This window comes from Solea solea, chromosome 10 (genome assembly GCF_958295425.1).
Source record: "Solea solea chromosome 10, fSolSol10.1, whole genome shotgun sequence".
NCBI lineage: Eukaryota > Metazoa > Chordata > Actinopteri > Pleuronectiformes > Soleidae > Solea > Solea solea.
Window position 1 is genome coordinate 12,981,764 of NC_081143.1, and position 22,988 is coordinate 13,004,751.

Here is a 22,988-nt window from a genome sequence, read left to right on the forward strand (position 1 = left end):
TGTGCGTTCTCTTTCTCCTTGTGTCCCTTACAATACAAGAAGAAAACTTCTTCCACCTCCTCCTCCTCCTCCTCCTCCTCCTCCAACATCAGCCTTAAAGATCTTACTGAGATTATCAGATTCTGCAGCTTCTCCAGCAGCTACAGGCGTCTTGAGCACCAACACATGATGGTGCTGTCCATGAATGACATGACTTGTCTTTAAATAAAGCAATAAGGAACATGTAAACGTGTAAATCATTTGATTGTCGTTATTTTGTGAAACTCAACATGGGCTCAAAGAAACACTTGAGCTACACACAATCTGAAAATGAATGCTAATATTGTTTTATATAGAGGCCATAAGAATGTGCAATAGAGTGTCTTATATCCTTTTTTCAGCACAACCTCGGCAATCTGATGAAAAGAAAACAAATTCCTACAAACACACCTGAGCAAAAAGTACTCAAAATGTTTAAAAACGGATTGAATTTGTGAAATTTGGAAATACAGTTTCCAAGTTCACTTGGCTCATTTTTATGAACAAAAAGAGTACAATTATTGCTACTTTATGTCTACTAAAAATACAATATCAAATCAATCATAACTTTGACTCAACAACACATAAGAAGGCATTTTTTTAAAGCCTGAATATGTGACCTATAAACACACACCCAGTATGTCCCTATAAGCAGCTGTGTATTATTCCCACGGCGATTTACCATGGATGCACCTGCGGCACAGATCCGTGTCGCATAAATACTATGGGTTAATAACCACACCCACTGTTAAATACAACACGCTAACGCTAACTTTCCACAAAAATAGTTATGTTTTCAGATATTGTGCCTTTGCTGCTGGAAAACCACAAGACAGTGCAGAGATGGTTCAGGGTTCAAGCACAGACGGCTGCCATAGCAATCAAGAAAACATACATAAATAAATAATTGAATAAATCACAGTTACAAGTCAGGTCTAACCTGGTTTGTCTGGATAAAGTGAGAACATGGACATAAAAATACTCCAGGAACATTTAGAGTTAGTGTTATGCTTGGGGCTGAGTAGGTAGAGTGAGTAATCCTCCAATCTGAAGGTCGGCAGTTTGATCTTGAGGCAATGTGTCCCATGGGAACAACACGGAATCCTGGAAAGCTCCTGGCAACTATAGCTTCCAGCATGTGAATGGATGTGATAGTATTAAATGCTGTAGATGCAAAATGTGAGTGTGAATGGACTAATTGTAGTGTAAAGTAGTTTTTATAGAGTGTTTGTCAGGATGTAAGAAAAACTTGAACTTAAGATCTGCTGTGTTGTTGTTTTAATCACAAAGAAGGATGTTTGGGTTTCCTTCAGTGATGCATATTTGTTTTGATTTCGAACAGGGATGAAGACATCTTGCTTCTTAATTATTTATGGTTTGTCATTTGAGTTAATCAGTCATTTTCTACAAATTTGTATCTCCAGAATCAAGAGTGGCTCCTTTTAATTAAAAATTGACTTGTGTAGAGACCTGAATCCTCGTCAGTCATGTTTCCCACAGTTGCTATTTTTACTTTTAGAATTTTAATCTAAAAAAGTAGTATTCTGCATTTGCTTTGTCTGTCAGAACTTTGTAAACATGTATCTTTATTGGTGCCTTAAGAATACAATGATTCTTCTTATTATTTTCTTGTTGTTGTTTGGACTTTTGGGGGTGTATTGTGTATCTCAGAAGTGTAGTGTGGTCAAATGAAGAGAATATACTGCTATTTATACTTTTGCAGTAGGTATACAGCTGTGTATCACATTGACAACACCACTTGGATATCCATGATCAAGTTTTGTTAGTTTTTGTGAGGCTTAACTGTGGCATGATAGACAATAAAATCCTTAGGGTATCATCAAGTGTCAGACAAACATTACTGAAAACATGTCGGGGAAAGACACATCATAAAACTTGTTGCCAGGATTATTTTTTTATGAGCTGTTTGTCAGTGCTGTGATGATCAGATCTCCCTTTCTTTTTGCTTTAGTCCCCTGAGGACATACATTGTTTTCGTGTTTGTAAATGTAGATATTGGATCTTTATGGTGTGGTTTTGTTCAGCAGTAAATAAAAGACCTTATAACTTCTTCAACATGTTTGCAACACCTGGTTTGTGTACGCACATCCTTTTGTATAAAATGTGGCAAGAACCACTTTAGCAAGTTTGCCCCGGTAGGTCAGGTACACACATTGATTAAGAAATGTTTTATTTCCTTTTGGGAAATTAAGACTGATTTGCTACAGATGAATGAGTAATACAGTATTAACAGTGTTGTGCTAGTAACACTAGTTACTTTTACTAGTTAAAGTAACTCAGTTACTTAAACCAAAAAGTAATGTGTTACTAAGAAAGTATTTTATACTTTATTTTTTTTTAGTACTTTATAATTACTGTAAAATGTTTTTCCAATGCTCCCATTAAATAAAGGTCGATTGAGTTCCCCTCTTGCCATCATTTCAGTTCTGTACTGATGCTGAACAATACAAACCATCGAGAGGCAATGTAAACAAAGACGGTTGCCCTAGCTACACGTATGTTTTGCATGCATGCAAGTTCCATTTTATTATCACTATTATTATTATTGTTGTTGTTATTATTATTGTTATTACCTGTGCACGGCACCATGCTGATGATCTGTCTGAAAGCAGGGTCCTCCACTGTGGAGAAGGGTAGCATGTTTTCCACTACATATCTGAGGGGAAAAAACACGTGTTTTTATCTGTAACCATTGGACCGTTTACCATTGGACTCTTGGAATGATAGCCTGATATTGCTAAAAGAGTCCCAAATAAACAATTAAACATACCGTGCTATTGTTTTCAAGTTGTGCCTGGCTATGGGTCCGTCTTTCGAACTCGCAACCGCTGCCGCTTGGGTGGAGTGGGTGTGTGCTCGCTGCTGTGACTCTCGGATGCTGCGTTAGCTACTTAGCTGCATGCCGCTTCTCCAGGTGCTCCAGCAGACTGCTGTTGTTTGCCGTATGAAGTATTTTTTAACCGGGACACAGTCTACAAGTTACCGAAATGTTGTTTTTCCCTCTGCTCTCCAGTTGAAAATAATGTGAATACCTCCACGAGGAGAAACTTATCTTCCCCTTCTCGCTCGCCATCATTCCGTGCCCTGACCTGTCCAGTCCTCTTCATGGCGCGTGTTTGATTACGTGTGGGACGCTAGAGGGCGACAAGTGCTTTGTTTTTCAATTCAATTAAACTTTATTGATCGCTAAAATGTTATAGGAACTGTGTGCCGTTGAAAAACCTCCCCAAAGGAACGAAGTAACGCAGCGTTTGGTAAGGGAAACGGAATTACTGAATTTAAAAAAACATCGCGTTACATTATTAGTTACTGAATAAAGTAACGGCGTTACATAACGGTGTTACTAATAACGCGTTACTACCCAACACTGAGTATACATCAGACAATTCGACAATGGGCTATTTCCTGGTGTGAGGTGTACTGGCGGAAGGCGGAAATCAGTTCAAAGGGAGCGTTCAGTTTACTTTGTAATCCAAACAAGTGGCAGGCTGGAATCTAAGGGTCAAAACATGAAACAGGTCAGATCAGATCAAACTAAGAATGCAGGGGCACTTGACAAAAACACAGGACATTTTTGGCAGAGGTGACAGTGAGCTGGTAGATATAGAGGGGAACTAATGAGCTGCAGGTGAGGAGAAGAGGCGTCCAACAACAGGTGAGGGGAATGGGCTGATTACATAGGAGGTCAGGATGTGAAACGACAGGAGAGTTAGTGATGAGGCATAGAAATAATCAGAAGAAAAACTATATATTGTGAAATGTTACAGAATGGACAGCTCCCAGTTGATCAGGATGGGTCCTGTGAAAGTCTGTGATTGAGGGGAAATCAAACACAGGTGAGACAAACAAGGTGAAACATGTTAGGGTGGGGCGGACAATCAGGGAAGACAGGACGGGGAACCAAAACTGGACAAGGTACACACAGGAGGGAAAAACGTCAAAAGAAAACAGAAAATAAGGAACTGAAAACCAGACACAGAACTTGAAACCTAGGGTAAAGAAAACAGAAAGACAAAAAGTCCAAACAGAATAATTGTTCTACAAAAAGTACCCTGGAATATCCAGGGGTTGTGACATATAATTTTGCTATACTTTTGGGTCTTATTGCTGTAGAGACTATCCTATTCTATTCTATTCTATTCTATTCTTCATATGTTCACACAGATGTGAGAGTTGGCAACATTACATTTTGAACTCAGCTTCTTTGCTGTTATAAATAATTCAAACACACATGACAGGGACATGATTGGCGGTGAATCTTGAAATGACACATTATTACAAATACCGATGATTCTTTGAAGAAGTGTGAAGGATCGCTCCTGTGCTTTTTTGATTCAGACATTTCAGACCAGCGGTCTTCACACATCACACCCGTCATTGTGCATCAAGCGCTTCACAAATCTCAACAGAGACAGAGACGACTTCTGCAACAGGTTGTAAAACTTAACGACTGCTGTGGAGGACATAAATGAGGTCCACCCTGAGTAAACAAGATGATTACAGTATTGCGGTAATTAAGGATTGAGCAAGTATCACTTTGCAGGTGGTAATACAGCTCCATGCAACCATGTTACAGTTTCGCAAGTATTGAGTTCTTACATAACACATTAATAATCACTGAAAACCACAGCAACTATCCAACTTTTTTTTTTTTTTTCTAATGACTGCATCATGTTTAACATGGTGCTGTTCTGAATCTTACTCTGAATTAAAATAACATTATACACTAGGACGTGAAGTGCAAGTGGGCTTTGTGTTTGATTAAGCTCAGTTTGTGTCTGAAAACAATAAAAGTCCATCAGAATTAACAACAGGATGTGGATATTAGCGATACAAAAACATGGGCTAGTTGAGTAATGAAGTTGTGTACACGCCTATTTTGGTTTCCGTCTCTGGAGGCGGACATGAGACCGACCACATCCGAGATGAAGTAACACACCTTCACGTTGTGAGACCACTGTGGACTCATCAAGGCTGTTTAAAAGCTAATGGAGTTTTCCACAGGGACCATATTGAAGGTAGAGTAACACAAGCTTGATATTTAGTCCATTATTAAGCTGTTTACTCTCCACAGGGACACGGCAGCAGCTCTGACTTTGAAGGGATTTGATTTGCTGTTCCAAGTGCAAGATGATTTTGCTCCTGATGATTTTCTTCTTGATAAATTACCATGTAGCTGTAAGTACGAACAAACAACTAGACAAACAAATTAATAGCACTTAAATTTCAATTTCCGGAACAAATGAGTGTGACTAATGCATGGTTTTCAGCTAATATGAAAGAGGATATATATATGTGTGTGTGTTTTTTAACGTTTTATTTTCCCAGGAATGTCACGATCGTAGCAGTGATTCAGACAGTGATGAGGATAGAACAAGTTCTAGTCAGTCCAGCAGTGAGTCTGACAGTTATGAGGTAAGAATTCATTTAATCCTTATATTTATCTATAAGGTTGCAAAACTGTTCATTTCATTTTGTCTGGTTGCAGCGGTGGCATCACAATCCTTCCTGGATCGACTTGCCTTTCTGGCATCTGTTTCCTGGCCTGTTCCCACCGCCACCACCTGCTCCGGTCCCTCCTCCTCCACCACCACCCCCAAAACCAAAAACTACCACAACCACAACCACAACCACAACTACAAAGACCACCCCGACCACATTTGCTCCTACCACAGAGCCGAGAGGAGACAGGGGCTGACCTGTGCTGATATGAGAACGGAGAGGCTATACTCCATGACGTAGAAAAATATGTATGAATTTTGTATTTGATTTTGCCTTTCAGATAATTTATGATTAATTTTTAAAGTGGCAATTGATGGATTTTATTGACAGCACAAATGCATTTATTGGCATATTTTTACTTTTCAGTATTGGTTCAGCAACCTTCACGTCTCTGCTTTCATGGTTATTACTCTTGATATAAATGTATATGCATATTATCTTGTATCGTAATCATCATCACAATATAAAATGTAAAGCATGTTGTATAAATGTATGTATAAAACATAGGCAAGACTTTAGCAACTATAATTCTTGTCACCTGGAGACACCTGGTGGAGCCAACCCACACACATACACTGCTGGATCAAGTTAGCTTAAGAGAGGGATGAGTGTTAAGCCTATAATACCCAATTCTTAGACTGCATTTTTTTTTTATATATATATCATGACTCAGCATTTTTACCGCACTGCACTTCTGAAACCTTGACAGACAATACTGTATGTTACACTGCATTCACATTTATGTCCAATGTGTTATGTATGTGTTTTGCACTTCCCATTTTGAATGTAAGACTGTCCATGTTGTTGCTGCTGCTGTACCAAACATGAAAGAATGTATACATATATCACATGTTCCAATATGCTCTGTATAAATACTGCACTAGAACATTTTGGTGGATTTTCATACTCTTCCAGCCTTATACCCTGGAAAAAGTGTGAGCATCTGTCTGTCTACAAACACCTGTAACCCTGGAGACAACACAAGCCAATAAAGTGTGGAATATTTTATTTTTCCTTCTCCTTTCCAGACATTTTAATATTTTGTTGACTTTTGGGTGAAAGAACATAATGTAAGCTATGATATAATAAGATAAGATAAGGGAAAACACAGGATAAGAACCAAAGAAAGTCTGCCTTGGACACATAAAAGTGAAAACATCATGTTATTTAATGAATTGACATCATGCAGGGAGAGGTAATTCTTTAAGAGCCATAAAGTTCTCTTCCAGCTGTCACTTATCTTCAAGGTCTAGGTTTTACTTTTTGTTTATTTCCTAGGTTTTAAACTAGAGTGCTCTTTGTCTTTCATAATAACGTATTCATACCTGGTGTGAAGGGAATACTATGAAATAAAAATTTATTTTAGATACATTTTAATCATCAGAATTTGACTCATATTCTCAATAAATAAATAAATGTTCTACTGCTACTACGTTGCTGTTGTTTTATATGTAAAGTATATCAATTTAATACCTGCTGACAAAGGTCTGTGACTGAAACCTTGTGCTTTGTGCTTGTGTTTCCTTACATTTACTCATTTATTGCTTGTTCATGTGTATTCGGTTTGACCATAATTACAACAGTGAGACAGACTCTTGACACACGAGCTGCACCCACAGATGATCTGAGTAACAGGAAACCCACACGGCCCGTGTTTGTTTACACATTTCTTCAGACATGACGGCATCATAATTGAAGAAAAACAGACAGTTTAGTGCATTCTGTGGTTTTCTCTAGTTTCTACCTCACTGCTTCATTCACAGGAAAAGATTAAGCTGAATTTGTCCATTTTCTCTGTCTTATGTGATTGGTTGTTTCACTCTGCGAGAAGAGCATAAGTCAGTGTCCCCTCTGCGGCTCTTTCATTCACTTCACTTTAAGTGCTCTAAGTAGACATTTCTAATCAGCTTGCATCGATTTTGCAGGATCTATTTAAAACTGTATTGATTTTGTTTTTTGTTGAGAAATGATTACCCTGATCCTATTGTCATGCTTTACCATAATAGTGTCTGCAGTGCCAGTAAGTGCAAGCCTTTTTTAAAAGACAGTACTTCAAATGGTCTTTGTTATTTATAGCTGCCATGATGTGAGAGCTACAGTGATTTTTATATTATGTTTTCAGGTCTATCCTAGTGTCCACCCTCCACAGCTGTCGCAAGGAGGAGTTCAGCATGTTCAGCCCGTTGAAGCGACACACCCGAAACCTGAAGCCGAGACTGCAGCACCGCTCTTAGAGCAACCCCAACCTGGGGCTCCACAGCAGCAGGGTCCGCTGGGTGGCCCCCAGCCGGTTCCTCCAATGCAACACTACACCTGGCCTCCACTAGGAGACAGTGTAATGATCATTCCTCTGCATATGAGCATGCACGGACCTCAACTTGCAAACCAGCCAGCACTCCCACAGCAGCCTATGGTAAGATGGAAATATGAAAGGAAACAGAAACATTCCTGATTCAAACTGCCGTGTAAGTGAAGTGTGAGATTGCAGATACTGCACTCGTAAGAGAACACAACTGGTGGAGAATATGACAGCAACCCTCTTTTCCAATTTATTACCTGTTGTTTTCCCGTTTACAGCAATAATCATTTAGTTTTTTTTTATCTTTTTTAATAGATTTTCCCATCCTATGGATACTTCCCTCTGGTTTCACCATCATACAGGAACCAGCTGGTAATATAATGTTACATCAAGAAACAAACAACCTGAGACTCGTACAGAAGATGTGGTGTGCAGATGCAGACTTTGTACTTTATCTGATTTACGACTCTGAGATCATGTTTTGTCTTGCATGTGATTTTTCTGCCACAGCTGTTATTGGACTTGTATTTAGCTGACTGACGTTCAGTGTATAGGAGGCAGTTATAGTCTTTTCTCCATGCATTGACAAAAATTATAATTAAAATGCCATTTATTTGTTTTTTTCACCCCGCAGTCCTCTCCTTATGGATTCCCAAACATTCTTCAAGCACCTCTCCCACAGACTCCTGCAAATCAACCTCCAACAATCAACAATCAGGTTGTGGCTGCAGAGACACCAATTAGAACTGCTCCTACAGGCAATGCACCTCAGCCAGTGCAGCAACAACAGGTGCTTATTGTGCTTCTACTACTACTACCGCTAATAATAAATCGGAGAAAATATTAGTATGCAACAAAAGTTGGATTTTAATAAGTCTACATTGTTCCCACAGACTCCCCAAATCGTCTACATGTTTCAGCAACCCATGGTAAATGTAAAATATTCTCTCTATTCAAGGATATTAACATTACTAATGGTCTTTCCAGATTTATTTGACATGTGCTATCATTCTTCTCTATAGAACTCTGCACTTGGCGCTCTTAGTTCAGAGGAGCTCGAGGTACAGTAAGACAGCCAAGACTTTTCTTTTGTTTTTGACTCTCAGCTTGTTCAAACAATCTGCTCAGTGAACTCAGTGATCCTCTGGTTTAGCCAACAGTCCGCCCTCCCTTATCTCTGACCGTATTTTATATTTGCTCTCTCTTTTTTTTTCTTTTTTTTTTTTAGATGGCAGCTAAAATGAACCAGCTGGGTGTATACATGCCAACCATGCTCACAAACCTGCCCTCAGGAGCTGTTCAAACTCTAAACCAGGCTGCTGGACTCCCAAACCCCGAGCAGGCAGGTGTCGGGCCAACTGCGGGTGCAGCCAGGGCGTCACAGTTGCTGAGGCTGGTCAACACTGGACTACAGCCGAACACTGCGAGCGTCCCCGCCAATTTGAAGAGAGGAGTGCAGGAGGTGGCCACTGATAAAGCACCTGCACAAGCCAAACTCCAGACAACACAGAGAAACAGGAGGAATGCCTCTTAACAAGAATGGATAAAATGTGTTATTATGAAATTAACAACAAGGTTTTGTATCTGAATTCTGAGCATTTTAGCAGTCATTGATTTTTTTTCTGAATAAAAAGTATTAAATGTCAATGTTTGGGTCAGTTTCTAAACTTGCGTGAACTCATGTTTGGTTCCTTGAATGTAACGCAACAACACTTTCTTGTAAAAGGGATTTGTTAAACAAGCTGCACTTCAAGCAGAGTTACATTAGGCTTCACTTGGAGTCATGTTCTGGCCAGCTGATGTACATCTGTTACTTGATTTCAAGGTTTCTCAATCCTGGTCCTCTGCCCTGCATTTTTAACCCTTCACTGAAGGCTCGAAATTACTTGCTTCTTTGTGCTGGAAAAATGTTCTCTGAATAAGGGATTTTTGACAATTTGTCCAGAATCATTTTGAAAATCTGGCAGTTATTTACAATGTACTGCATGTTAAAATAGCATATTAACAATTTAAAATGAAAACAAACAAAAATGGAGATTGAAAAAAATCGAACTTGAATTTTGAACAGTATCAAACATATTTATAATAACAATTTTTTGAGTCTTTGTCTCAATTTGCAAAAAACAGGTAAAAAATAATGGAAACTATTTACAGGCGTTTTACCAACGCTCTCCTCTCTGGCGACAAAGACGCTGATTCGCCAGCTTCCTGCAAAAGTGCTAGAGAAATTACCGCAATAACCACAAAGCTGGCTTTCACGTGCAACTTCTCAGCTTTCAGAAACCGCTGGATTGTTTCCGATGCGTAATTACGGTAATGCAAAGTGCGCCATGTGTCATCGGTGACACACTCCATGTTGAAGGGTTAAGAACATGGATTCTAATGGTCAGCTCATCAACAAGCACTGCAGACGCCTGATAATGACCTATTTATTTGAATCAGGTGTGTCGGAGCAGGGAAACATCTAAAACATACAGGGCAGTGGGTCTCCAGGACCAGGATTGAGAAACCCTGCTCTAGTTCTTCTGTGAGGGAATTAAGCTGTTCTGAAAGGACCACTGTGCAACATATAGAAACATCTCATAATTCTGTTTCTACAAGTGTATAATTGGTCTAATAGGTTATCTTGATGGATGGTCGCGCTTTCATGAAATCTGCCATCTTGTGCTGCCATTTTTCATAAAGCAGTTCAAGCTCAATAAATACTACTTTAAAGCATCAGTATCTATGAAACCTCTTCAGCCGATCGACACAAGGCCACCGTAGTTCCCTCACACGGTTGTGAAAGGCAGGAATCAGCGTAAGAATCCTCTGTTTGTCGTAATGTGCTGTCTCACCATTAGATGTCTCTAATTCTTACAGGCTGGGCCTTTAAACTGTTTCATGCTCAGTGATGTTTATCAGCTAGTGGCAAATGCTGTGTGCTGTTCCTTGAAAGTCAGTTAGGTGAAAAGGTTTGTGTCATTAGGTAGATAAGATTTGCAGTGTCTGGAGATAATTACATGCTTTAAAAAAAAATGCCATAATATGGCACTGTTCCTTTTCGTTGCACGGATTGTATTCATAGTGAGACACACATAAACATGAAGACACATGTCCACAAAAACAAACACTGCACAGCACTGTGTTTATCCTGGTCTTTATATTTGAAGTTCTCACAAAACACAGGAGGTTATTAAGTCGTTTTTTTTCCTTTCCTGCCCAGTAACACTTTAATTTAAGGGGAGTGGACATCATGGTCGTCTAATCGCCGTACATTTTTCTTCCCAGTTGATGGATTTTGGCCCAAGTGCAGTACTTAAGTGTCACCCACAGGCTCAGAAACCATGTCCAGTGATTTAATGAGGACGTATTTTCAGCTTGTTCAATGACAGCTATTAAATATGAGTTTGCACTGAAACAAACAGGTCAAGTGTCATGAAGCATTGCCTATATGGAAAACCTATACGAGCATATTTGCCAAAGCTCAGCTAGAATACAGTATACCATCAACGACATGGAAGAGATCTAGAATAGGATGTGATGTTTTCGACCGATCTTCAAAAATTTAATGTTTCAATATCCATTCACTGGATAGAATTTGAATCATGTACTCTTGCACTATATAACCCCATCGACCTCTCTGAGTTTCAAAGATGTTGCAAGGGATGTTTCCCAAAACACATTACCCAGTTTCAAGCCAAAAATCTGTTATGAAATTTCTCAGAAATATATTGCTGCCAGTTTTGTAACCATAAAATACTGATATCACTTGGCTTATCACCAGTAGCTGTCAAACGTTGGCTCATCCTTTCTTTTGACTGCAAATAAATAGGAGTAGGTCCCTCTCTTCTTATCCCACCTCTCATCAGCGATCCTTCACTGCTCGTGCGCTGTCGGAAAGGAAAGGTAATGCAGAGAAATATAACATTTATCTAAAGAAATGATCTTTTTCATGTAGCATTACTAAAATAACCTATTTTTCCGCAGTTGAAAATGAAATTCATCCTCCTCGCTGCCTCCATCCTGGCGATGGCTGTCTGTGCCCCAGTGAGGAAACTTCATCTATTTCTAAATATTTCAAACACAATGTTAAATCTTGAATGAATGAAAGGGCGAGGTCGTATTCTGTGATCATCACACAACATGTCCACTGAAGCTGCGGTAATTTGTCTCTTTTCCATGTTCAGCACAACGTGTTGCGGGACCAGATGTTCATGGAGTTCGACATCCAATATGCTCCAAATGTGGTACAGAAAGACACGTTGCTAATATCTGCTCAGCACTAACAGTGATGTATATAGCTTTGGGCTTTTGTTTGCTACCTTTTCTTGCATGTAAATATTGATTTGATTTATATGACTCTCACAGGATCAGGTGGTGCCGCCTGGGAACCCGCACAGATCTCTGGAAGTTGTAAGATCTGGACCTTTGCTACCTCACACGCTTATTTACACATTGTTATCCAGTGAAGTCATATTTAAAAACACTTCAAGTCAAACCATGTAATTTTGTTGATTTGTGAAGTAAATGAAAGAGTAAATAATATGTAACTGTTGGCACTGTAGTTATAATGTAATGCATAATGCATTCAGTGCAACTGCAGGAAATGTGTCTTCAGCAAAGATTTATTTTTGAAACAATCTTGACTGTTTTCCTTTCCAGCTGCTGCCAGTTAATGCGCAGAGACAGCCTCTTACAGGACCGGTACGTGACACGGTAGCTTTGATATTTATCGAATGCTCTGTGCTTGCATGAAGACTTGTGTCTTACCATCGGAAATCCAGACGGTATGACAAGCGTTAGCACTTTTGACCACATGTGTTCCCACTGACAGATCCGTGGCTTCATCAAGCAGGAGATCCCTGACGAAAACGGCAAAGGCACCAGGGACGTGGTAAGTGTTTTTAACCTCTACGGCAGAAAGCATGTGAGATTTTAATAAACTAACAATCTCTTTCTTATGTTTATTTCTTAAGTTCTACCCCTTTGGTTTTGACGAGGGGACTCCTGCTGCAGTTGCCCCCGTCGCCCCTGTCGCTCCCGTCGTTCCTGTCGCTCCTGTCGCTCCAGCTGCTCCCATTGTACCTATCGTTGCTGCTCGCGTTCCTGTAAGAACGACTATTGATTTGCATTTGGAGCCATTTAGATTTCTTTAAGCGGGAAGGCTTGATCACTGTCAGCTGCTGATTTGAATTGGCTGCATTGATTTGAAAGTGCAATAATGACGTTAGAGTAGAGGGTAACGGGTTCATTCCAGTGGAGGAGTGTTGCGTCAGAGAAGTGTCTCAACATGGTTTTCTGCTGAGTTGTTGAGAAACACTGATCATCGAGCAGATGTCTGTGGGACTCTGCTCGTTTCTGATTGGCTCATCACAAACCACCTGTCATTTTCAGGCTGCCAGACGCAGAAGTGATGATGATGATGATGAGCATGAAGACGACTAGAAAGCCGGAGTCAGCAGGATGTGCAGGTTTGAGCACATACACGCACACAACCACATACTTAGAAGGGCATCGAGTTTAGCTTGTTATGGCGTATTTTCAGACACTCAGGTTTTAACAGGATGTTGTTTTTTTGGAATAATTAAACATTTGTCAACACTTCACGGTTAACACGTATTCACTTATCTTTGCACTGTAGGTGACCAACGCTTCAAGACTCAGTGACTCCTGTGAAAGATGACGAACCAACACTGCTCTTTCCCAATGAATAACAAAAAGAATGGTTTAATGCTTGTGAAAAGAAAATGGTGCTGTGCCTTTTTTTTAGGCCAAAGTGGTGCTTTATAAACAGATGGTGCTATGATTTACTTCCATAAAAGAAATACCCCCCCCCCCCCAAAAAAAAAAAACACAAAAAAACATGAAATGGACAAAAACAACATGCATCAAATATGCTGTCTCTGTGCTTTATAATAAAAAAACAAACATATTCATTCTCTTCTGGTTCTTCATTTCATACTACTATTGTATATCTTTTCCATTTTCTTATCGTTCTTCATTTTTAGGATTAGTTCATCTGTAAATCACTCATTCTTCACATGTTGATTTACGCATGGATAAATACAGCCAGTGACATCATTTCATCTGGCTCAAGTATAAAGAGCGTTTTACTGCTTTAATATCCCATTCCTATAAATAATGGACAAACGGTGTCATCATAATGCAGTAATACAGCTGCAATAGCACTGTAGTGGTGGCAGAATGAGGGGCAGAGGGAAGGCAAGCTCCGTTTCTAGACAGTGTAATCAACCAGACTGTGCAATTACACAGAAAGTGGATTTGACCACTGGTCATTTAGTAAAGCTGAAGACTAGACACCTGAACTGTACCTAGTCATTGGGCAACATCCCTCCAGTCCACTGTGATTGGCCCTGAGGTGAGCTGGCACCGTATAAAAGCCAAAGTAACTCTGTGGAGAATATGACTGGCATCACTTCCAACATTCAGCAAACTCTCCACTTCATTTATTTTCTTCTTCTCCTTTTTTTTTTGCGAAAGGTGAGTTCAACGCAAATTCATAGATGCTTTTTGAATAAGAAGAAACCGTGCAGTATGAGTCTGATTGTAAATAATGCTTCATTTTTATGTCTCAAGGACTTGTAATCTGCAAAAATGAAACTGGCCATCGTGCTCCTCTGTCTGGCAAGCAGTGTCTCGGCTGCACCAGTAAGTTTAAAAAATCCATAGGCTACAAAAGCTGCATATCATATTTATATTATTATTATTTCAGGCAGAAGATTTCCCCATATGTTAATTTTCCATTTGTGTTTCTGTCTTTGTTTTCAGTCGGCCTTTCATTACCTGACTCATTACACGGGATCCAGACAGCCAGTTCCACCCTCACAGGTGAGCTGTTCAACTTCTGTGTCAGAAAATGAATAATGTGAAGTGCTGACGAGTAAATAATTACAGATATGAATGAGCGCAGCTGTTCTCTGACCATTTTCGATTGATTTGTATCCACTCAGGTGAAGAATCCCTTCGCAGTTGGTCAGCCACTTCCACAGACTGGACTGCCGGGAGCTTACAGTGTGGAACTGGTACGACAGACTCTCTCTCTCTCTTACTCGTGCAAATGTTGTTTTTGGGATTAGGATTGATTAGGCTGCACGGTCCTTATCTAAATTTGTGTTCTTTTGTTTTTTCTTCCCTCAAAGATTTATCCCCACAGATTTCCTGGTGGTATAGGTGGAAATGCTGGCCAGGTGAGTAACCACAATATTTCAAGCACTACTCTTAACATGTGGAAGAATATCAGCTGTTTTCTGTATTCCCCTTACTTTTCTATCTTACTACAGGGCTTCCATGGATTCATCAAATACTCCATTCCCCAGCCACCTGGTAGACAAAGTGTTGAAGTTGTAAGTGTGTCTTTCCAGTTTACAGATTATATTGGGATTAAAATGATTTATGAGATCGATGACATTGTTTTTTTGTTTTTTTCCCCCCAGTACTACCCGTATGATTTCTCTCAGCAAAGGGTAAACATTTAAAACTTGCAGATTTAACACAATAATGCGTAATGTAAATATAGAATGACTTGTATCATGTCACATTGTTAAATTACACCCTTTTGTTTCAGATAATAACCAACATCCCACCTATGACAAATGTACCTCAGGTAAAAATATAAGACATGTTCAACTATTGATCTCCTTTAAGGCTTTTCGTGCCTTTTGTAATGTAATAATTGTCTTTTCTACAGGGCCTTCCATTTGATTTTCCACCTCAAAATATTCCTCAGCAAACCCTGAATGTGAGAGAGAAACGCTATTTCAATCAGATTTTGGGATATTCAGTATTTTGTGTGTCGTTCTCGTTTCATTTTCTATCTCTCTCCTTTTTTTTTTAGATGCCATCTTTTGATGCCAATCCTCTACCATCTCAGGATCCCCTGCAGCCTCTCCAACAGGACCAGCCCACACAGACAAACCAAGTAATCATCAATCACTGACAAAATGACAACTAGTAAATGCAAAGATTGTTTACTAAACGTTTTTTTTTTTTATATCTCATTTGCAGATGCCAACCAAGGTTTGAGCTGACAAAAGGTCGAATCCAGACACCCGCAATGGAACAAATCAAGACTGAACAGCATTTTGATATATTCTTAATGAAGTTAAAATAAAACAATATTATAAGACTTAAGGATTCTGTTGCAATGGTCAACTATATTATGAAGTGATCATCTGTGTATTTCTGAGAAACTATCTGCTTTACTTTGTAGTTGTCCTAACTTAACAATAACTTATTGTAGACCGCTAAAACCCCTCAGCAGCCACCTTCTGCCCACTGTCAACTACAGGTTTTGTTTTGGTAATGCTGTGGAAATAGTGTTACATTTCCACTGTAACGTAGGAATCATGGCTGCATTCATTTATCATCATAATGACTTTTCTTTAAATGTTGCTTTTTTTTCTTTTAAGAAATAAAGTCTACTTTTTCATGCAACTTTTTTGTTGTTTTTGCCGTTTATAAAATTATATTGAGAATTGTAATTAAGGGGAAACCTTTAATTAAACGAATTGTGACACTGGGACAAGGACTTGGACCTAATTGCAGGACTCTCACAAAAGTGAAACAAAAATAAAAACACTCCTAAGTGGGAAAAACTACAAACAAAAAATGGCTAAAGCTTACAAACAAAACCACTCTTTCGAGGAAATCTAAGAAACAAAAAACGCTCTTTCGAGGGAAAAACTAGAAGAAACAAGGGCTTGACAGAGTAGCAAACAAAAGTACAAAATCCTGACGAGACAGTGGGATGGAGCAAATACTGTTAATTCCTGACAAAACAAAGGCACTAATTCACAAGACAGGATGAACTGGCAACAGGAGAAAGGAGACGCAGACCATATATATACACGGTAATGGGGAACAGGTGGAAACAATCAGGGCGGGGCAGACAATCAGACAACTCAAGGGGAAGGAGCAAGTTACCTGAAACGAGAGGAGAGAGAAATTTCAAAGTAAAACAGGAACCACAAGACAACAACTAAACACCACTTTCTTGGTCATGACAAAGAGAACTTGGGTTGTGACTGAAGGGTTGCCAGTTCAAGTCAAGCAAAGTACCCTATCCCCCAGTGTGCGTGGTTAATCGGAAACTTTAAATTGACCATATCTACTGTACTCTATCCAAGCCCGGATAGAGGGAAGGGTTGCATAAGATCATCCACTGTGACAAAGACAAAATATAAAATAAAAAAAATGATCTGGACCTGGACGTAGCTCTCTCTGTTGACAGCGTGGTGAAGGTCAGAGAAGTTCTCTCAGTTTTGGTTGATTCGTTTCTTTATTATATAGTTTGTTTTGAATGAAGTCAAAGAAAAGTCCACAATGTTAAGCATACAATGAATCTTCAACCTCCTTGGAAGAACTTCACCTTCTCTCCCCATTTGTATTCAAAATCTTTGACCTTCTTTTATACGCAGACAAGAGGAAAGTTCTCGAAAGTTGAGTAACTGATCTTTGTAGAACACCATGGAAAACAGAGAGGTATCAGATCAATGTGAGGCCCACAGGTCTGCTCTGTAACACAAGAGTGAAATAAACAGAGCCTAGAATAAATATAGGTAGTGTATGTCTTTTATATTAAATGTGGCTCATAAATACAACACACTAATTGTAAGTTATCACAGCGGTTGAGCTAATTGAACCAAGAGTGACATATAACTGTTTAGTAAAAGAAACCTTTTTTTTTTCTTTCCGATCCTCACTCCCCTGCGGACAAAAGCATATCACAACATGACTTAACACTTATCTCTTCAAAAACAATCGCACTCAGGCGCCATCCTCTCACGGTATGGCTGTCTCCTCTTCAGAAGTTTTCTGCCCTGGAACTTTGTATCACATAAATTCAGAACTTCTATCAGCCACAGCTGAGCGTGTTGACAGCAGGTTTAAAAGCCCTAATTACCGTCTACATCACGGGGGCTGTGTGTGTGTGTGACCTGTAAAGGAACAGCCAGAGTTTGGAGCCAGCATATCTCACCTGTTTAGTTGACTTTTGCAACTGTTGTGTAGTTGAGGCAGAAGGTCTGAAGTGGCCTTCACTTTAGTCCCTGCATGGCCCACATTTAAGCATAATCAAAGAGACATTTTAAATAAAATTTTGTTCATGAAGCACAGAAACTAACCTCTAACCAAGCACAGAAGAGACAGTAGAAATTGTTATGATATAAACACAGATCCAATGAAATGATTTGTTCATTTTATAGAAGCTGGTAAACACATCCCTGCTGTTACAGAAACTATTCAGTTTATGACCTAATTAAACTTCCCACTGCTCCTATTTTAAGGCACCAAACTGAGAAACAGTGTGTTATTAACCGAGATAACAACAATTAAAGTTTAGAAGGACAATTAAAGAAATTGTTATCTTAGTTAAACTCATTCGTTCAGCAAGTTTCCAGGCAAGAATACAGTTTTAGCTGATTACAGAGTAAGCCCTTCATTTACCTGAAACCACGAAAAAAGCAAACATCAGAAACCTACAATGTTCCAAAAATGATGAGCGACCGCACCAGTGAAAGCAAACCAAAGAGGTACTTTCCATTAATGATGTGGAGCAGTAATTGTAAATAGAGTTTGGAAAACTGGTATCAAATGGTTTGGTGTTGAAGAAAACACCCCCACTGTAGTGCTGAACAGGATTACACAACTTAATGTGATTTATGTATTTTGGAATGTTGTAACGATGTAGAGTTGAATAAATAAAGGTTCTTTAAAGTCTGGTGTTAAGAAATTTGTGACATCCAATGGTGAAAACCAAACTACTGTGGCCTTACCATGCAAGACAAAAAAGATGATATATATATATATATATATATATATATGAATAAAATAAAATAAAATAAAATAAAATAAAATAAAATAAAATAAAATAAAATAAAATAAAATAAAATAAAAATAATAACAACACACACTGGCTGGTTTGTCCATTCAAGTGCTGTAGAAGCAGTGCAGTGGTGACCTGTCCAGGGTATGCCCTGCCCTTTGCCCTGTGTCAGCTGGGATTGTCTGCAGCGACCCATGACCCTCATGTGGTAGACAATGAAAGAATGAATGAATGAATGAATAAATGAAAACAATTAGTGTACACTTATACAAACATGGGCCGTATCTAATCTAATTTATGCCAATAAACCACCCTCCTAGATGTTACACACTGTACCTTTAAAGCTGCAGTGGGCAGGATTGCTGGAAACATAGTTGAGTGTTGAGTAACATCCCCTCCTGTCAGTGAAAAATACACACACTTTGGGATCATGGGATTACTGCACTCTATAATGAGCTCCTCGCATCAGATGAGAAGAGACAGACGTTACATACGTGACTACAGTCTATTTCCCTATTTCCTGAAAATCTCTCTCTCTCTCTCTCTCTCTCTCTCTCTCCCTCTCTCTCTCTCTCCCTATATATATATATATATATATATATATATATATATATATATTGGAGCATGTACTGATTACCCCACTGTAAATCATAGGCATACGATGTAGATGTCAGTGAAATGGGCAGCTGGCCAAATCATCATCCTAAATATCAGGTATAGTACATTTTGGATCAAAAACAAAAAGTAGTCAAAACACAAACTCACTCTAACTTCAGTAAGGTTGATGATCAGCTACAACCACATTTTTATATTAATAAAGGCCATCTTCTGAGCTGGACATATTATTTTGGTCTTTATTCATATAGCCTTAAGAGTAAGGGACAGTCCACAAAGTGCAACACGGAGAAAGAATAGACATAATAAGGAATATATTTGCACCAGATTTATGCTACACACCAAAAAGCTTCTGTTTCTGTCACACAGGTATAAATTCACTTTTGGTCTGGGTGGGAGTCTAAAAACCACACATACTCCAAAGTGTTGTGTAAATGTTAAATCAAAAGTATAATTTGCCTGAAATAAATAATAATGTAGTGTTGCTTTGCTGTATTTGTTGTATGACCTGTAAGATATTTCTTTCTTTATCATCATGGCTATTAGTACATGTGTTTTCAGTATCTGATACACTAACGTCATATGTATCACACCTCTGAACTGCATCAACACAGAACTATTCTCTTTTTTTTACAAGCTTAATATTTTCAAGTCAATCTAAGTGGTGTAATGCTTACGTCAGCTTAATGCCATTCTGTTTCTATTTTTTTTTTAGGTTTGGTTGTCGTATAATAAAATAGAGGGGTATGTGTGCAGAGCGTACTCACACACCATGTAATTAACTATAAGAGGGGCCTTAACCCTACATGCCTCTCTTTTTTTTTTCCCCCCAGTTTTGAAGTGTAAGGAGATTTCCTCAAACACATGGCTCGGCGTGTTTTACCAGACGTGATTGGCTGTCACAGTGTGTTCCACCTTATAAATGGCATCCATGTTATAGAGACCAAGTAGATTACTTTTACATCCCAAGGGAGACACTTTTTCCACCTCTGTCTGTAGCAGAAAAAAAGGTGATGTGACGGCTATTTAAATTTGCAAGAAAGTTATTGTTCTGCACGCTTAGTTTTAGTTAGTGTGTTAAATTATCTGTCCAGCTCCTTTTTAAATTTTTTTTTTTTTTTTTTTATTCAAATTAATTTAATCTCTTATTATTTTAAATGTATTTTTTCTTCAACAGGAAATTAAGTTAAAATCAAAATGTTAATATGGGATATCATATGTTTTCTCTAGGAAGAGTCAAAATGAAGCTGCTGGTGTTCATGACGTGCCTGCTGGTCACTGCTTTGGCTGCCCCTGTAAGTCTATTCAAGGATGTTTCTTTTAATTTGTAGAGTGATACCTTTTTTTAAAAAAAAATAAAAATAAAAAATGTATATGAAGTTCTGAACACAGTGCTGTTGTAAGTTAGGACATTGCATAAAGCTGTCCCTGTCCAATCTGCAGGTTCCAGATAGTGACAGCAATGAGGTAAGAAGGGCTTCTTTTTTCTTTTTGCTTTTCTGTAAGGGTTCATACGCGTCTGTCTGCCACAGCATGTCACATCATGTTTTGTCATGTCATCAAATGTATAGTGTGATGGGTGTCTGACAGACGGAGGGTAATTGTCTCAACTGTAGAGCATGTCTGGAGATGTCTGGTATTTCTTTAGCAGGTTGCGGCGCATGCTAATGAGGCCCTCAGGTGGATGGAGATGTACAGGCTGTACCAGCAGCAGGTACTGGGACTTCACTAATTTTCAGCCAAAAGTTAAAGAAACGAATAGAAAATAAAGGAAACGAAAAGAAAAAAAGAAAGAAAAAATAAGATAGAATTAATACACTTACTTTGGCATAATCGTAATCATATTTTTTCAGGGAGTAGTTGGAAATCCCTTCCTCCCTGCTGCTGATGCTCCTGTAAGTTTATGCATGTTTGTTAAAGTTGGTCACTACCATCACATTAGCCTTAGCTCTGCAATCACACAACTCTGCCTCATGTACTGTATGTCACCTGTTGTTTATAGGCTGATCCAGCAGCAGCAGTGGTAAGCATGCATGCATCACTACATTAGACTGCAGCCACTACCTCAATGTCACAATTCACCGTGAATTAAATGTGTTTTATTTATGCAGGTGGAGGCAGCTCCAGACGTAGCCCCTGCAGCTCCTGTGGCTGTTAGCGATGCATCAGAAGAGGAGCTAGAGGTGAGATTTACCGGCTTCAAACTCTAACGTCAGTTAAAAAACAAACAAAAAAAACACAATAATTATGATTTGCTACAGTATGAACAACAAAAAAACACCCCAACTTGATTTCCACTGAAGAGGAAAAAGACAAAACAAACACCTGTGTACAGAGAAAGGTGCACTCCTGAAACACAAACATACAAGTTCATTACAAAGAGCTCTTCAAACTGCAGTGGTGCGAAAATAAATAAATAAAAAGATGTTAAAACGCATTTTCAACAAACTCATCTCTCCTTCCTTTTATTTGCTGATAACATTAACATATGTCCCACTGTGTCACGATCAACACTAACAGGAGAGAGCTGCTTCTCTGACAAAAAAGCATGTGGTAAATATTCTTAGGCTGTCTCACAAGTGGAAAATGACTTTATCGTTTTTCTTTGAGGAAACAAACAGGCATTTTCATGCTCTTTGCTTTGGTTTCTGAAGTGGCACTCCTTTGATTTTCCTTGAGTCAGTAGAGTAAAATAAAACCAATATTTTAATCCGAATCAGCCATCTTTTACTCACTAGATTGACAATTACTTCAGTTTGGATGAACTTAATTAATTAAGGTTTTACATATTGAAGTAAGTCTTCCACAATTGTGTGTGTGCATTTTATAATGGGATTGGTGAGTTCAATTAAAGCTTTATAGACTGCATAGAGAAAATGTAGTTTGCAGGCTGTGTTGTGCTTTCCACGTTTATAGTTATCTGTATTCATTGCTTGTCTGCACAGGAAGGGAACCCTGGCCCCAAAGCTGCAGCCCCTGCAGTCCCCCTGAACTCTGATGAGGTGGAGGAGGCCGAAGAGGTGGAGGCAGCTGAGGCTGAGCCAGCTGTGGTTGAAGTGGCACCAGAAGAGCCAGCAGCAGACCCTGCAGCTGCTATCGAGCCAGCTGTGGTCGATGTCCCGGTTGATGCTGCTCCAGTCGATGCCGCTGCTCCTGTTGATGCCGTTGCTCCTGTTGATGCTGCTGCAGTTGATGCTGCTGCCGTGGATGCTGCTGCCGTGGATGCTGCTGCCATGGATGCTGCTGCTGTGGATGTGCCACCTGTTGATGTTGTTGCTGTTGATGTTGCCCCAGCTGCCCCAGAGGTGGCCGTTGATGCTGCCGCAGCCGATGTCCCTGCCGCCGTTGATGCTGCAGCGGAAGTCGTTGTGTAGTCACCTTCCCTTAATCACCCTCCTGAGTGCTCTTTTGTTTAGCAGCTGAAAATATGGCAGCGGGCGCTGTATGTGCACCAACGATGGATGGAAAAGTTGTGGCGTGATGAGAAGAAAGCAAAACATTATGTAAAATGTGAAAATGTCAAATGTCAAAACAAGTAAAGTGTTTTGTTTTTTTTACCCAGAATTGAACATTTAAAGCTTTCTTTGTGATATTTTTTTCTGTTTTGATTAAAATACTTTTTGCAATACTGTATTAGAAATTCTCTTGTGACTGATTAGCCACTGACTTGGAGGTTGGTACATGGTCTCATGGTCAAGTAAATGAGAT

General features: G+C 39.2%; 5 protein-coding genes across 8 annotated transcripts; all 5 read left to right on the plus strand.

Moving 5' to 3' along the window:
• The first annotated feature begins 3,237 nt into the window (after positions 1 to 3,237).
• Positions 3,238 to 6,551, plus strand: LOC131467347 (rho GTPase-activating protein gacII-like). Its single transcript, XM_058641198.1, has 4 exons — positions 3,238 to 3,293; positions 5,114 to 5,217; positions 5,368 to 5,454; positions 5,528 to 6,551. Exons 2-4 carry the CDS (start codon positions 5,170 to 5,172, stop codon positions 5,735 to 5,737), a joined length of 345 nt encoding a protein of 114 aa, XP_058497181.1. The 5' UTR covers positions 3,238 to 3,293; positions 5,114 to 5,169; the 3' UTR covers positions 5,738 to 6,551.
• Positions 6,552 to 7,396: 845 nt separating this feature from the next.
• LOC131467252 (nuclear receptor coactivator 6-like) lies at positions 7,397 to 9,487 on the plus strand. The gene is made up of 7 exons (XM_058641049.1): positions 7,397 to 7,561; positions 7,664 to 7,954; positions 8,156 to 8,212; positions 8,475 to 8,630; positions 8,734 to 8,769; positions 8,863 to 8,901; positions 9,069 to 9,487. Exons 1-7 carry the CDS (start codon positions 7,508 to 7,510, stop codon positions 9,372 to 9,374), a joined length of 939 nt encoding a protein of 312 aa, XP_058497032.1. The 5' UTR covers positions 7,397 to 7,507; the 3' UTR covers positions 9,375 to 9,487.
• A 2,172-nt stretch (positions 9,488 to 11,659) lies between these two features.
• Positions 11,660 to 13,754, plus strand: scpp7 (secretory calcium-binding phosphoprotein 7). The gene is made up of 9 exons (XM_058641046.1): positions 11,660 to 11,728; positions 11,810 to 11,869; positions 12,010 to 12,069; positions 12,191 to 12,235; positions 12,485 to 12,526; positions 12,657 to 12,716; positions 12,799 to 12,930; positions 13,217 to 13,293; positions 13,464 to 13,754. Exons 2-8 carry the CDS (start codon positions 11,816 to 11,818, stop codon positions 13,265 to 13,267), a joined length of 444 nt encoding a protein of 147 aa, XP_058497029.1. The 5' UTR covers positions 11,660 to 11,728; positions 11,810 to 11,815; the 3' UTR covers positions 13,268 to 13,293; positions 13,464 to 13,754.
• A 495-nt stretch (positions 13,755 to 14,249) lies between these two features.
• On the plus strand, positions 14,250 to 16,276 carry scpp5 (secretory calcium-binding phosphoprotein 5). The gene is made up of 11 exons (XM_058641030.1): positions 14,250 to 14,323; positions 14,420 to 14,491; positions 14,612 to 14,671; positions 14,794 to 14,865; positions 14,983 to 15,030; positions 15,124 to 15,186; positions 15,277 to 15,306; positions 15,408 to 15,446; positions 15,531 to 15,581; positions 15,678 to 15,761; positions 15,848 to 16,276. Exons 2-11 carry the CDS (start codon positions 14,438 to 14,440, stop codon positions 15,863 to 15,865), a joined length of 519 nt encoding a protein of 172 aa, XP_058497013.1. The 5' UTR covers positions 14,250 to 14,323; positions 14,420 to 14,437; the 3' UTR covers positions 15,866 to 16,276.
• A 3,908-nt stretch (positions 16,277 to 20,184) lies between these two features.
• Positions 20,185 to 22,913, plus strand: enam (enamelin). 4 transcript variants are annotated; one of them, XM_058641707.1, is made up of 8 exons: positions 20,185 to 20,290; positions 20,511 to 20,575; positions 20,724 to 20,747; positions 20,929 to 20,994; positions 21,134 to 21,175; positions 21,283 to 21,303; positions 21,392 to 21,463; positions 22,226 to 22,913. In XM_058641707.1, the coding sequence occupies exons 2-8, from the start codon at positions 20,522 to 20,524 to the stop codon at positions 22,652 to 22,654; spliced, it is 708 nt and encodes a 235-aa protein (XP_058497690.1). In that variant the 5' UTR covers positions 20,185 to 20,290; positions 20,511 to 20,521; the 3' UTR covers positions 22,655 to 22,913. The 4 variants fall into 4 exon arrangements, with proteins under 4 accessions (XP_058497690.1, XP_058497691.1, XP_058497692.1 ...); XM_058641708.1 differs by having other exon boundaries at positions 20,932 to 20,994; XM_058641709.1 differs by lacking the exons at positions 20,929 to 20,994; positions 21,134 to 21,175 and having other exon boundaries at positions 20,186 to 20,290.
• The last annotated feature ends 75 nt before the right edge of the window (positions 22,914 to 22,988 follow it).

Coding starts and splice junctions, on each gene's coding strand:
- LOC131467252 (XM_058641049.1), top strand. CDS start 7,508: ATGATTACCCTGATCCTATTGTCATGCTTTACCATAATAGTGTCTGCA. Junction 7,955..8,155: donor CACTCCCACAGCAGCCTATG/GTAAGATGGAAA, acceptor CTTTTTTAATAG/ATTTTCCCATCCTATGGATA. Junction 8,631..8,733: donor AGCCAGTGCAGCAACAACAG/GTGCTTATTGTG, acceptor TTGTTCCCACAG/ACTCCCCAAATCGTCTACAT.
- LOC131467347 (XM_058641198.1), top strand. CDS start 5,170: ATGATTTTGCTCCTGATGATTTTCTTCTTGATAAATTACCATGTAGCT. Junction 5,218..5,367: donor TGATAAATTACCATGTAGCT/GTAAGTACGAAC, acceptor TTATTTTCCCAG/GAATGTCACGATCGTAGCAG. Junction 5,455..5,527: donor GTGAGTCTGACAGTTATGAG/GTAAGAATTCAT, acceptor GTCTGGTTGCAG/CGGTGGCATCACAATCCTTC.
- scpp5 (XM_058641030.1), top strand. CDS start 14,438: ATGAAACTGGCCATCGTGCTCCTCTGTCTGGCAAGCAGTGTCTCGGCT. Junction 15,031..15,123: donor TAGGTGGAAATGCTGGCCAG/GTGAGTAACCAC, acceptor ATCTTACTACAG/GGCTTCCATGGATTCATCAA. Junction 15,307..15,407: donor ATGATTTCTCTCAGCAAAGG/GTAAACATTTAA, acceptor CTTTTGTTTCAG/ATAATAACCAACATCCCACC.
- enam (XM_058641707.1), top strand. CDS start 20,522: ATGAAGCTGCTGGTGTTCATGACGTGCCTGCTGGTCACTGCTTTGGCT. Junction 20,576..20,723: donor TCACTGCTTTGGCTGCCCCT/GTAAGTCTATTC, acceptor TCCAATCTGCAG/GTTCCAGATAGTGACAGCAA. Junction 20,748..20,928: donor CAGATAGTGACAGCAATGAG/GTAAGAAGGGCT, acceptor GTATTTCTTTAG/CAGGTTGCGGCGCATGCTAA.
- scpp7 (XM_058641046.1), top strand. CDS start 11,816: ATGAAATTCATCCTCCTCGCTGCCTCCATCCTGGCGATGGCTGTCTGT. Junction 11,870..12,009: donor CGATGGCTGTCTGTGCCCCA/GTGAGGAAACTT, acceptor TTCCATGTTCAG/CACAACGTGTTGCGGGACCA. Junction 12,070..12,190: donor TCCAATATGCTCCAAATGTG/GTACAGAAAGAC, acceptor TGACTCTCACAG/GATCAGGTGGTGCCGCCTGG.